This window comes from Lonchura striata, chromosome 1, assembly GCF_046129695.1.
Source record: "Lonchura striata isolate bLonStr1 chromosome 1, bLonStr1.mat, whole genome shotgun sequence".
NCBI lineage: Eukaryota > Metazoa > Chordata > Aves > Passeriformes > Estrildidae > Lonchura > Lonchura striata.
The window spans coordinates 101878591-101892466 of NC_134603.1; the positions used below are offsets into that span (position 1 = coordinate 101878591).

Sequence of the window (13876 nt, forward strand, 5' to 3'; positions counted from 1 at the left end):
TACTCCTAATCTTTTTCCATCTTTTTGTTTGAGATAAGCAAACCATGTTGAAGTGGGAGATTTGGCTTTTATTGATATTTCAGGGAGGTTACATGCACTACAGTACCTTCTGGAGAGCAACTGTTTGAATGCCACATTCTAAGGCCTCAAATTTTATATGTCGGAGGTATTTTTAAATGCTATAAAATTTCTTTTCTGATTTTAATGTGAGGGTTTTTTTTTTAGAATGCAAACTTTTCTTAAAACAGATAACCACTCTTCTCTTTCCTCTGTATATTCTCTTTTCTTATGAAAATATTCATTTCCACCATGAAAATGTAATTTCCACCCAATTTTCTGATATGTTTTTGAGGTCAATATTCTTATTTATGGCTAGGTGTAACTAGGTTTTGTTAGACTTTGCATTCTAGTCCATCTTCTGACTTCAGTTATATTATTGAAATCCAAATTGGTATCAGCAGGAGTATTGATGTTAATATTTATGTAGGGGGTTTTTCTTGGAACCTGTGTTTTCTCTTCCACAAAAGTGAATGATCTCCTGCTGAATTATGAGTGAATAACTTTGGAAAGCAAATCTTCTACCCAAGTGCCATATATACTATTTTCAGTTTTCAGCAAACTCATGGAGACCATATTTTTATGCACATTTGATATTAATGAGATCTGAAAAGACAAAAAAGAAAATCAAAGTTATTAAATTCTGCAGTTGAAAAATATTGTAAAATCTTAAGGTAAAAGGATTTACAAAAACTCACAACACCATCAGATGCACATAAGACCTCTACATTTTAATAACCCTTTGATTTAAATTTAGATATTCTTTGTAATGCTGAAGTTGAAATACCAGCATTTGTAGCTCTTGCCTTCCAATGAATCCTTACTTCTACTTTAGTCTTCTACTTTGCTGGTAAGATAACTCTAATTCACATTTGTCCTGTTCATATGAACTGATTTTGAAAGAAATAATATTTCTCAGTATTTCATCTAGGCCTTTGAAATAGAGTAGGCAGAAAAAGGAAAATTACCCATGAATTTCTAGACATAAAAAATTATTTTCATAGATTTTTTTTTCTAATGATAAAGTTTTTTTCCCAGAAAAATATATAGAATGACCTTACACTTCCAAACAGGAATAAACAGTGGGTGATTTGGAACTTTATTACTGGAGTGATAGCCCATTCTTCATTTTCTGAAAAAAATGTGGACCTTTTCTGAGAAAGTCACTTAGTTGTACCCAGAGCACCTATATCAACCAGATAAACTGCATTTTCTCTTCACAATCTGCTGTGTGCTCATGCTCAGTTTTTTCTGTCATCTTTTTCTGTCATCTTTTTGAACTTCAGCAAAGCTTTTGACACCATCTCTCACAGGATCCTTCTGGACAAAATGTCCAGCACACAGCTGGGTAAACGCCACATCAAGTCATGGGGAGCCACTGGCTCACAGGTCAGGCACAAAGAGTTGATGTGAATGGGGTGACATCAGAGTGGTGAGTTGTGTCTAATGGGGTTCTGCAAGGATTCATCCTCAACACAGTGTTCTTCAACATCCTCGTAAATGACTTGAACAAAGGACTGCATGGAACACTGTATAAGTTTGCTTAATTGTGCAAAATTTAGAGGAGTTGTCAACTCTCTTGGGGACCTGGTGGTCCTTCAGATTTTTGATAAAATAGAGAGCTGGGAAGTCACTGAACATATGAAGCTTAATAAAAACAAGTACGAGATTCTGTAGTCTATACCCTTGTTGTGTATAGACTGGGAAATGAGGGACTAGAAGGTAGCACTGTGGAAAGGAACATGGATGTCCTGGACAATGGCCAGTTGAATCTGAGTCATTGTGTCCCAGCAGCCAGGAGGGCCAACCATGTCCTTGGGTGCATCAGGCACAGCATCGCCAACCGGGCAAGGGAGGGGATTGTCCTGCTCTTCTCTGCACTGAAGCAGACTCACCTAGAGTGCTGGGGGCAGTTTTGGGTGCCATGATATAAATGACACCTATGAGAGCTCTTAGAGAGCATTCAAAAGAAGGCCATGAAGATGGTAAAAGACCTTGAGGTGAAGCCATAGGAAGAGCAGCTGAGGTGAGTTCAGCCTGAAGAAGAGGAGACTGATGAGAAGTCTCATTGTGGTCTTTCAACATCCACATGAGTGGAAGACAAAGGGCAGGTACTGATCTCTTATCTCTCATGACCAGTGATAGGACTCAAGGAAATGTGATGAAGCTGAATCAGGGGAGGTTTAGATTGGACATCAGAGAAAGGTTTTTCACCCAGAGGGTGTTTAGGCACTCATTTTGGGAACAGCTCCCCAGGGAAGTGGTCACAGCTCCAGTGTGACAGAGCTGATTAAGAATTTGTACAAACACTCTCAGATACAAGGTGTGACTCTTGGGGTGTCCTGCACAGAGACAGGGTTGTACTCAGTGATCATGATGGGTGGCTTTCCACCTAGTATATTCTGATTCTGTAATTCTTATATTTAATTTTGTATTTTGTATATTTTCTATATGTAATTTTGTTAGAATGACACAGGAGGCCTTTCATTCCCATAGGTCTTTTCTCCTTGGAATGAGCATACCAAGGATTTTGTAAAATACTGTGGAACATATGGCCTTCGCAATGCCAAATTAAGCATTAATTAAGATTACTAGATTCAAGAGGAAACCTGTAAAGTTCATCCTCTTTGCAAAAATATTATTTTCTGAATCTATTTAATATGAATAAAATTTTTGCAGTTTTATTATTCAAGATTTCAGTTTGGAGTAAAGTGCATGCAGTATAGTATATGCCATCCTGAGGCAGGAACATGTGATTCCTAATATTGTCATTATCATCATGTTACAAGTGAAAAGCAAGGAAATTGTTATAGAGTTCAATTCAATGGGAATTTTTAATAGGTTACAGAAATAGCAGATTTAGGTCAATGTTATTTCTAGTCTCTGAAAAAGTATTATAAGCTAATGGTTCCTATTCTGGCTTGTTAAGACAGCAGTGGTTAGTTGCTATAAAGAATGGTCTTTAAAGTTTGCTTCTTGCAATTCCAGACCCATTTTAACACCAGGTAAAAAACCTGCTTTTGACATCAAATTGTTTAATACTAGAAAATAATAATTTCTAAAACAATAATAACCAGGTAGGTCATACTTCCAGTTTGGGTTTTTTTTTTCAGTTTTGCATGTTAGCTGCACCAATGTGAGCCTAGATATTTTCTAATAACTGTTGTTGAATAAATAGCATTTTGTAATGTTATTCACATTTGTAAAAATCTGATGAACACATGTATTTTCTTCTGCATATTTGATTTCAAGAAAAAGCCTTTAGTACCCCAAATATTTTTAGCTTTATACAACCTCATCAGCTCATTTGTGTGTTCAGTAGTACCTCTCCATTGCTTTCCCCTCTTTCTCTCTCCAAATCTTCCTTTTATTCTTTATTTTCTTAGCATATCCAAAGGGAGATAATGGCATATCTGCTTAGATAGTAGCTGCCCAAAATCACAAAAGACTAAAAGTCATGTCTTACTGTGATATTTAATTCCTTTTCTAAAAGGAAATCCTCAAATTTTCAAATCCTCAAATGCATATTTGTGCTATATCAAGAAAACTTTCTCTAGGAAAGGAAGAGTCTTCTAATAAGGACCTCCTTTTGTATAGAGGAGCATTGTCTTGGCCTACAATAACTTGAATTTATTGTCAAGTGAATGGTTGGAAACCACTGAAGATGCAGGCTCTGCAATGCAATGCCACCTCTTCCCACATTGCCTTACTCTGTACAAGGCAGCATTCCTCATCCCTGATGTGGCAAACATGATCAAAGCATTCACATCACTAGTGAAGACGCATCATCCTCTTTCATCCATTCATGTCTCGATTGAAAAGACAAAACAGTCATTTTTAGTGGTTGAATAGCTGACAAACACACTTTCAAAAAGCCTGAGTGATTTGCATGTTTTTATGTGACCTCCTCTCGTCAACACTCAGAATTCTATTCCTGGTTCAAGAGATGCAGTATTAATTTCTAAGAGTAGACAATCACAGCCCTTTGTTTATTTTCTCCTTTTCTTTCCCATTTCTTCTCATAGGTGTAATAAGAACAGCTTTGCCAAATATGGACAGAGAAGTGAAAGAACAATATCAAGTTCTAATCCAAGCCAAGGACATGGGAGGACAGCTGGGAGGACTAGCTGGTACTACCACTGTAAACATCACTCTCACGGATGTCAACGACAACCCTCCCAGATTTCCTAAGAGTATGTAATATTCCAAAGCACTGATTTTCAAATAAGCATGACTAAAAGTATTAATTTGGAAAAGTCCTGTAGATAAGAATGTGAGATCCTGGAAAAAGAACAGTATATGATTAAAAAAAAATAAAAAAATCAGATATCCTGTTTTTTAAAAATAATATAAAGCTCAATTTGAAAATATGAGTTAAATGTTTAAGAGGCTATATATCATCATTCCACAAAATCAGCCTGAGCCTGAGTTAATTTCATTTACACTATAAAAATAATTTTGGAAATACTACAACAGAAACTGCATTAACTACTTCAAACTACAAAAGGTTATAACCTGAGACTTCCAGATACCAAAGGCAGAGCTAGCTCATGCTAAGAGTTTTTGTTATGATATTCAGGGACAGATTTTTATGTCTTGGCCCAGAAGATTGTACCTGTCACTGAAAGCACTTACAGCCTCAAAACTCAAAAAAAGTGATCATTCACTGATAATTTATTATATTTCCCATCAGTTAGTTTAAATGAAGCTTTTCAGAAGTATGCTAATTTAAAGAATTTCATAGTTTGTGTATGATTAGGAGGATTGTCACTTACTTGTCTCCATAAATTTACTGAAGTTTTGTATATTCTGTACCTTCAAAATGCAGAAACTAATCAAGCATATATCTTGATAACTATGCCAAAATAATTAGCTTCTAAAACTCCTTGGTAAGGTTAATTCATATGATAATATATTGCATGAATCTGCAGTAAGATCACAGCAGCTTTTTACTTTGCATCTCTTTCTCGCCCATGAATTGAAATCCCACTATATGTATCATGAATTCTCCATAGGTACAAAAGCACATCTGCAACTCTGAAGTTTCTCTCATATAAAAATTCTTCTTATACTCAGTCTGAAAAGATATTGTGTTTTTGCAGGTATGTAAGAAAGATCATGTTACAAGAAGGATCCATTTTGTCCTTCCTTCTGTCTCTTACATTGATGCTTAGATGTTATCTACAAACAGGCCAAGCAAAACTTCATAGATCTTCCTCACTTTCTAATTGTATTTAGTTCTAATGGTGTCTTTGTATTTAAGAATCCTCAATGTATTTTTCATGCATCAATTTTCCCCATTGCTTTGAAATTTATGTTAAATTTCAGAGTCCACATCCCCTGTCAAAGGTACACAGATTAATATATATCATACAACTAACAACTTCCCCTCATTTCTTTTAATCTATCTTTACATAATTGCCTGCATGTTAACCTCTTCAAAGAGTTCAGCAAGAACTGCAAAATTTCAGCTTTATTTAGAAAAGCTATGTTGATTTCTCTTTTTTTCGAATGGGAAATTCTCTCTGAATTGAGTAAATCTACTCCTACTGTTTTGCCTGTACATGTCAGTCATATCCATCCTTATCTCCCCTGGACTCCCTGGAGAACTTTTGGGAAAAAAAAAAAAAAAAAAATCAGTGTTATATTATACCTCCAAGCCTTCTTTTGCCACAGTGGTTTGAAGCAAAATATTGCACATAATAATAGTTCCCTTATTTCATTCTTCAGGCTCTTAGGCATGTAACAGCTAATCCAAATGATTTGTTACTGTTGCGTCTGTTTGTTCCACAACTGCTTCTACAGCTAATTTAACCTTCTCCTGAGTCCCCTATAAAGTTCTAGGATAGAAAAAAATCCCCAGTTTTTCTACACTAACAATGAAGAAAAAAATGTAGTAAGTTTTACATTTGTGATTTTATCTTCTCTGAGCACTTCTGTATCTCAGTTTTGGGCTGACTTTATACAGTTCCTCTCAGGCTTTTGCCTCCAGATGTCTTAAAAGACAATTATTATTAGCTTGTTTGCAGAGATTTATTCAAACTCATTTTTTGTCTTCTTTATTTTGGTTTTATAGATAAAGCAGGTTTTACGGTTCTTTCTATTGTCCTCTCTGAGACACAACTTCATTTTTCTGAAAGATGTGTTCTTTCTTTTATTAGATATTTTGTTTGCCCTTACAGATTTTCCTTTTAATGGAGATGTGCATTTGCTGTGGGTCTTCTAAATAATACCCCTCGATAGCATCCACACCACCCATAGTGATTTTACAGTCTCAGCTATCCCATTCAGCCCTGTTTGGTTACGATGCGTAGTGTACCTAAAATTCACAGACACACCAGGCTAATTACAGCTAAACAAAATAACTAAGTGAGAAAAAGTGAAGTATGAATTGTATTTCACACATAACAAGTGTATTTTTCATTTTTTTCCTTGAATGCATTGCAATGATTTGGAGTAATTACCTGCCAGAAAATGGACTTTTCCATTTACTTGACTGCCATAGCTAAAAGGATACTTGTGAAAAATTTTCGTTTATGTGAAAAATAGGCCTTTAAAATCCAGTCTGTGTAGGTACCAAGTTCAGGCCTGGCAAGAGGTCAGGACCCCTGGGTGTTGCTGGGATTGAGACCTCCAGTATCCCATTTCCCATTGTTGGTCAACAAGACCAGGAAGTGCAGACTGAAAAAAAGGACTAAAGGTTCTTTAATATAAATTGTTGCAGGGCTAATGTTTTTGTGTCACATAATCAGGACCATAGTTTTTCAAAGGACTTATGCCAAAGAAGTCATGCTATAGCTCACCTGATGTTTCACAGGATAAAGCCTAAATTTATTTTCTGAACTTAGTAAAGCTGGAGAAAAAAAATATTTCACAGCAGAAGTAGGAGAACATATATTATTAATATTTGGAAGGAGCTACATTGATAAATAATACATTACAAGCTTGCAAAAAAAAAATGTATCACGAAATACCTTCATCTCGTTGAGGGTCCTTTAAGGAGACAGGCAAGTTTGATGGGTTATCAGCATCCAGTGATGAAAAACCACTGACTATCCTGCTGAACATGGAATTTTTTATTTAGAACCTGTGCTTTTGAACTTATTCAGTGGGGAACTCCCACCTTGCATGTCTCCTAGTAATGAGGAGTGTAACAGAGAGGAAACCTCTAAACATGTATTTCTGTCAGAATTGTTTGACCTGCAGGTATCTATTGGCCCACATTTCAGAAAACTGACACATCAGTAAACTGATATTTTCTTTAAAACTAGTAGGAAAAAATTAATCTGAATTATTTTATTAGTATAAATTTATTTCCAGAAGTATTTTCTTTCTTTCTTGTCTCTTCATTATTACAGCAGTTTTCTCCATTGCTGTGCATGTTTCATTGTTAAAGATAGATCTTTTTTTTAAATATTAGAATAAATATTTTATGTCAAAATTTTATTTTTACCAAAACAAGAGGAAAAAAAAATAAGGCAATGACTGAAAAGGTAAGTACGTTTTCTATCATAATAACAAAGTTCAAGTAATTGAAAAAAAAAAAATTGGTATAGCACAACAGTGCCTTTGAGCAGAGAGGAGTGGACAAAATCTTTGTACCTGTAGGCATTCATCCTGGTCCACAAGGGGACCAATGGCCTTTCTCTCTCAGCTACTTATGTACATGATAGCTGGCTAAGTAAAAACATACTTAAGCACATAATTCCTGAAAGCTAATGGGCTAACCCTTAATTCATCAAGCAGAGGACCAGTCTGAGCAAGCTGCTAGGACAGCAGTGGCTTGTTTCCAATTCTTAAAATAAGCTTCAAGAAAAAATTGATGGGTTATAATTACTTCAACATTTAAATGACAAAAACTGCATAATTAGTTGGTATAAATTATTCTTTATGGAATCAAACCAATTAAGCGAAGTGGGGGGACTCATACTGTCTAAGTTTATTATACTTCAGTTTCCCAGTCTCTTTCTTTTGTTCACTGCTGACAGAGTGAGTGTGAAAATTTAGAGATATAAACTCTCATATGCTGAGCAGTAAAAGCACATGTGAATCATTTTAGTCAAAGGGGTAATATGTCTTTTTATTTCAATATGATATAAATATGCTTTTAGAGAATAAGGCCCTGACCTAGAAGAAATGCAATTGAATTTTAAAATTTATAAAGTATTTATTCTGATATTAGCAAATAAAGGATTTCAAGTGTCTTATGAAGTCAGTAATAAGTTTGATATCTTTTTAGGTTGTGTACTTTTTAATATAATACCTCCTGAATTTGCTTTTCTGAACTCAAAAGAACTATTTGGGTAAAGCTATATTTTATCACATCATTTCCAGCTAACAGAAGTAAATTTTGTGAGAGAATGTTGAAAAACTTTTTTTAATAGAAGAGAAGTTAATTAAGGTTTGAACCTTATATTTGAATTATGTCTACTTGTGCATATCTTTGCTTTAAGAAAATGCATCTCTGATGGTCAGAAAACATTATCTCAGGGTGGGTTTACAACAACATTTAAAATATTCAGACAGCTATCCATTAAGGCCTAGATATCATAAGGGCCATTTGTTTTGCTGGCATTGGTCTTTCCAAAAGCCACTCAGTGAAATCCTTCAAGATAGTTCGCAAAAAAGAACATGGCAAATTTCCAGAAATGCTAACATGTTTGGAAACAGAAACACAACTATTCATCTTTCTGGGGGTGACACCTTAAATAAAGCGAGGTTGAAGGATCATTCCTAAGACCTTGCACATCAGTCCATACTGTAGGAGTTTGCAGGTAATTGGATTTGGATTTCACCAGTGGCCAGTACAATGCATTCCATAGAATACAGGGAATCCTCTATTGGAGATAGCAGAGGGAACAATAATCTTAGAGAATGAAGTTCATAAAATAGACAATTCAGAAACAGAAAAACACCTTTCATTTATGCAATTCCAGGAATTTCAGTGTATGTGAAAAGGACCTTTGCAAACATAAACTAGCTCTTTATTCTCTTAGTTATTTAACCTTGGCATGGCACTTGAATGATGGCACATTAACTGGATGATCTATTATATAGACATATTATTCATTATATATGAGGAATAGGCTTTGCATATTATTAGCCTTTAGATTAATTTTTTTGTGATTACTTATTGGTTTGCAGATTATTTTAATAGGCTTACTGTCAATTACTACAATCTGTAGAAATATTAAAAAAAAAAGAACAACCAAGTGCTGAACCAGGAATAGCCTATCTTTTTTATACATATGGCTACACACTTTTTAGATTGAAAATTTTTATCATAGCTACTTATTTGTATATTATTGGAAGCTGAGTACATCACAGAAATTGCACATGCATTAATTATCCTAACTTTTACTACATTAAAGCTGGTCAGTTTTTAACTCAGTAAACTAAACGTGGCTGATTCCATTCAAGTGACTTTGAACAAGTCTAGCTCAGATTATATTGAAAAATAGGTTCAGAAGCAGAGTGCAAGGAAGAGGTCTTCTTAGTCCACAAGAGATAGAAAGGAAAATATTTTAATCCATTGCTCTGGATGAGTGGCTTATGAGAGACAAAGGTATTTACTGCTAAAGATTTCAGAAGAATGCAACACAAATCCCACACAGTAGTGCATTAGAAATGTATAGAAAAGGATCATATGATTAATAAATTATTCTGTTCACTAATCTAAAAATTTTAAATAATGAAAGCAGAGATTTGATTTAAAAATAAGCGAGAGGGATTTATTCCCGCCTTAGTTGGACAATTTTGAACCAGAAAACTTACTTACTTTTCTTTAGCTAGAAAATTTACTCCGGGCTAAGGTTCAGAGCAGCTTAATTAAGCATTTTTACAAGTCTGCATAATTTTCTGGGAAGTTGCTTGACTCCCTGTAATTTAGATATGGAAGTGTAGCTTCTCTTAGTATTTCTGTTAACAGTTGTGTTTTATATACAGCACTTGCATCTCAGAATGAAAGTGAGTCCTTCTTTCATTGATTAGAGAATTTGCCTGGCAGACAAGATGCCCTAATTCAGTTCCAGCCACTAATTACTTATGTTATACCAATTGGGAGATACCTGCACAGAACAGGTGGACAGATTCATTGCAGACAAGCCTGCAGGCAGAGATTAGTTGTGAGACTGAGCCAGAACTTGCTTTGAATCAGAAAAAGAGGGGCGGTCAAATCCTGATTTTCTCCATCTTTATTTCTAATGTCTGTGCCATAAGACATAAAGGAAAAAATCACCAACTTGGTCCTGTTAACCAAGCTTATATTGTTTAATGTCAACAAATCTTATACAAGTCTGATTTTCACTTACTTGTGAATTTTGAGTAAATTAAAACTTCATTCTTGAGTTAAACATGTACTTTAATCAACCATTTTATACAGTGATGGAAGATAGGATTGCAAAGGCTCCAGACATAGGGTCATGCAATTGCAAGCCAATCATGAAAAAAACACCCATTTTGAATTGCAATACCTTTGACTCACTACTGCTTTAGCATCAGTAAAACTACAGTCAAATCAGTACAATGATAAATACCTGCTGACCAGTATTTGAAAAGGGCTCTGACAGGAATCAGAGGAGAATCAAAGGTAGCTCCTCTTTATTCCAGGTTCCTTCCAAGTCTCACACCTCTGTACTGTTTGCATTTGTTTCTCACCTGTCTCATCATTCTTTAGCCTCTCTTTCTTCTTCTCCTGTATATCCTTATTTTCAACATGCACTCTTGTCTCCACTCTCCTGTGTGAGAGACACATATTTATCCTTGATCTCATTTTGGTTGTATAACTAGATTGTGGCCATCTCTTCCTTCAACTCCACAAGTAGTTTTTTCTTTCCCAATGGTAGCACTGCAAAAATAATTTATGCTTTGCTGAATCACTTCCAGCTCTGAGTTTCTACATATTTTGCTATACTGAAATCATGAGTCTTCACCATCCCAGATAAACTCTTTACATCTTCATGTTACTTGTTTAGGCCACTACCCTGTCGCACAGATCAGTTGCCCTTGCCTGCTGTTTCTATTTCACTCACTTGAGTTACACATTTGACAGGTAGTCATAAAAAACCTCTATATTTTTCTTTTCCCTTCACCACAATTAAATCACTGAAATAATATGCATTTTTATATAGACTAAAAGAAGATATACAATGACATTACATTTTGCTTTCCAAAGCAAAAGAAGGACATGAGAATATCTGGGAAAGTTCCTGAAGTTTTACGTTGTCTGTACTATTAGTCTTAGAACAGTCCAGGGCATAGTTTTGACCAACACCAAGTAAAGCTTTCCCGGAGAAATTCAGGGCATTTGGAGAAATTAGTACAGGTCAGGAACTATTTTCTGCAGTCACTTTCCATGAAATTGACCTATTTTGGTGTGGGTAAAAGAATTTAATAGCATGGAATTAGGCCATTTATATTGGCTGGATTCTGGGCCACAGAGTCTGGCTGGTACATGAAATTTCTTTGTATTTTTGTAACTTGTCTGAGCCTATGCTTTGTAATCCAGGCCATGCAGCCCTCTTTGGGTCACAGTACCCCACAGTTAAGTAGCCTTCTATCATTATTTGTGTGTCCAACATAAAGGAGTTAAAATTTAACCTCTATAAAAGTTTCTCTTTGCACTTATACCAACTTTCTCTTATTTTTTTATTATTCCTTTCCATATCAGAATTCTTCACGAACGTTTAGTAAGAGCTGATTTTCCCCCCAAAGTGCATGTAACCATAGTAAAAACTCCCTGGAAACTACTCTTTTTTGTAGCTGTCACAGTTGCATATTCTTAACCATAAAGCATCTTGAAGATTGAATCATTTTATTCAGACTGAATAACTGAACTCCCAACCAAAGCATACTAATTGGAAGAAAACTGAGAAATAAACTAGAGGGGGACATATTCAATTACCACAGATTCTCAAAACACTAAGAGTTTAGCAAATTCTGTGTCTGATGCACTTATATTGTTTTTTACATTCTCAAGAATGCATAAGTAGCAAAGGTTATCTGAGGACTGTTTGGAGTATGTACTGAATGAAAAAAAAACCCGTTTAAAGGTCTATACTGAGAGAGACTGAACCCTTAGCTGCAAAGCAGAGCATACACCCTAATATAGCTTTCTTTAAACTACTCTATAGGCAATGAAAAATATGGCTGAAATGCAATGCTCTGATTGCACTGTAAACAATAGTTCAAGAAATACAAATGAGCACAATAGGGATTAGAAGTTAAATATTATCTATTTGTTATAACATTCTGTTGTTTATTCATTTCCCTCCAATCATCTTCTCTAAGTAGTAATCGATCATTAATGGAAAGATTAGGTAAATTGTTTTTAAACACTGTAATTAACATCATAAAAGATTATTATCATTAATAATGGTATTTTACATCTGCTACCTTATGTAGAGAAGGTGCAAATAAATACAGTTCATAAAAATTCAACAACCTTTGGCAGGAATCATGTCATTCATTCCGCTACAATGTGTTTTCCGTGGGGAATGACAAAGAAATTATTCATTCAAAACACAGAGAGTATTTAGATTGGATGCATGAAATTACTCTCAGTAACCTTGGTATGTCTTAAAAGCTCCATCCATCTCCGCCTACTCTGATATTGAAAAGTAGCTAAGGCTACAGATTTAACAGCATGGGGTTGCCTTGCAATGCTTTGGGAATTGGTTCCAAAGTGACTCAGTGACAACAGTGCCACTTGCTGTGTCATTATCAGTTCTGGCAGCATCTGCTTTTTTCCCTGAGGTCTTCCATCTAAGTAAGAAATCAACATATCCTTTCTGCTTCTAACCATGGTGAGCTTACTTTCTGAAAATTTAGAGACTACAGGGCAACATAAAGTGAAACAGACCATATGTAATTATCTAATTATAATCACAATAGTTTAGGTTCATGATTTTCAAAAATATCTAAGAACTGCAGTTTTATGCAGATTTTCAGCAGTGCTCCACTCCCTGTAAAAGCATTAAATGGGATGTCCAAGTGTTTGCAACAACCTACATGTTCCTAGTGACATCAGTAGCAGCTGAGCTGAAGGTAACCATCTTCTATGAATCCAAAATACACCTTTACTATATTTGCATAGAGAAAGCTATAAAAATAAAAAGAAAATAACAGAAATATTCTAGCATATATCATATATCTTTTAAGTATTGCCTTGAATTTGTGACAATTATTTTATTCTTGGTGGCTTCTGTGGAAAATTAGTTGAATTTGTAAATGTGATTGTCTAGTGCTCACAAAAGAAGGACCTGTAATAAAGCACTCACTACTTTTGCATTTTATTGCAAAATGAGCAGTATTTATAGAGAGCTTACTTAAAACACTTAAACTATGAAACATAAACATCACTTTGTGATAAGCTGAGCATATTTCCTATACAGTGTAAGAGAAGACAAATACAAAGTACGCAATTGCTATCCAATTATATCACTATTTTCTTATCTATGTTACACACTAAATCACAAGCATTTAAGGAAACTGCAGACAGTAAACCAAAACTTGAAACAAAGTATAGGAAACTATTATAAACTTGTACTTGATGATTTCAAAATTTCATCTTTAAAAGCAGTAATTTTTGGCCTCAGCCTGTGCCTGCATGGGGAAGAAAAGTAATATGGAGTTCTGGGAAAAATAATTTGCATGAAGCATACTTAATGCATATGTAAAACTCAGGTCTTCACAAGGAGTTTTTTGAGTATACAGATGTTGAGCATGCTTTGTTTAGGTGATTTTAGGGATAGAACTGAGGTGTGACTTGGAGGATTTAAGACAGGAACCTAATTTCCTTAGTCGATGGAGAGAAAAATTA

General features: G+C 34.9%; 1 protein-coding gene across 4 annotated transcripts in view; it reads left to right on the top strand.

Moving 5' to 3' along the window:
• The window catches only part of CDH12 (cadherin 12), a 521432-nt gene that overhangs the window by 454753 nt on the left and 52803 nt on the right, over window positions 1-13876 (top strand). For all 4 annotated transcript variants that reach the window (XM_077786157.1, XM_021546413.3, XM_021546438.3 and 1 more), the window contains one exon: window positions 4083-4250. In XM_077786157.1, coding sequence (XP_077642283.1) covers window positions 4083-4250 — 168 coding nt within the window. The remainder of the gene's footprint in view (window positions 1-4082; window positions 4251-13876) is intronic.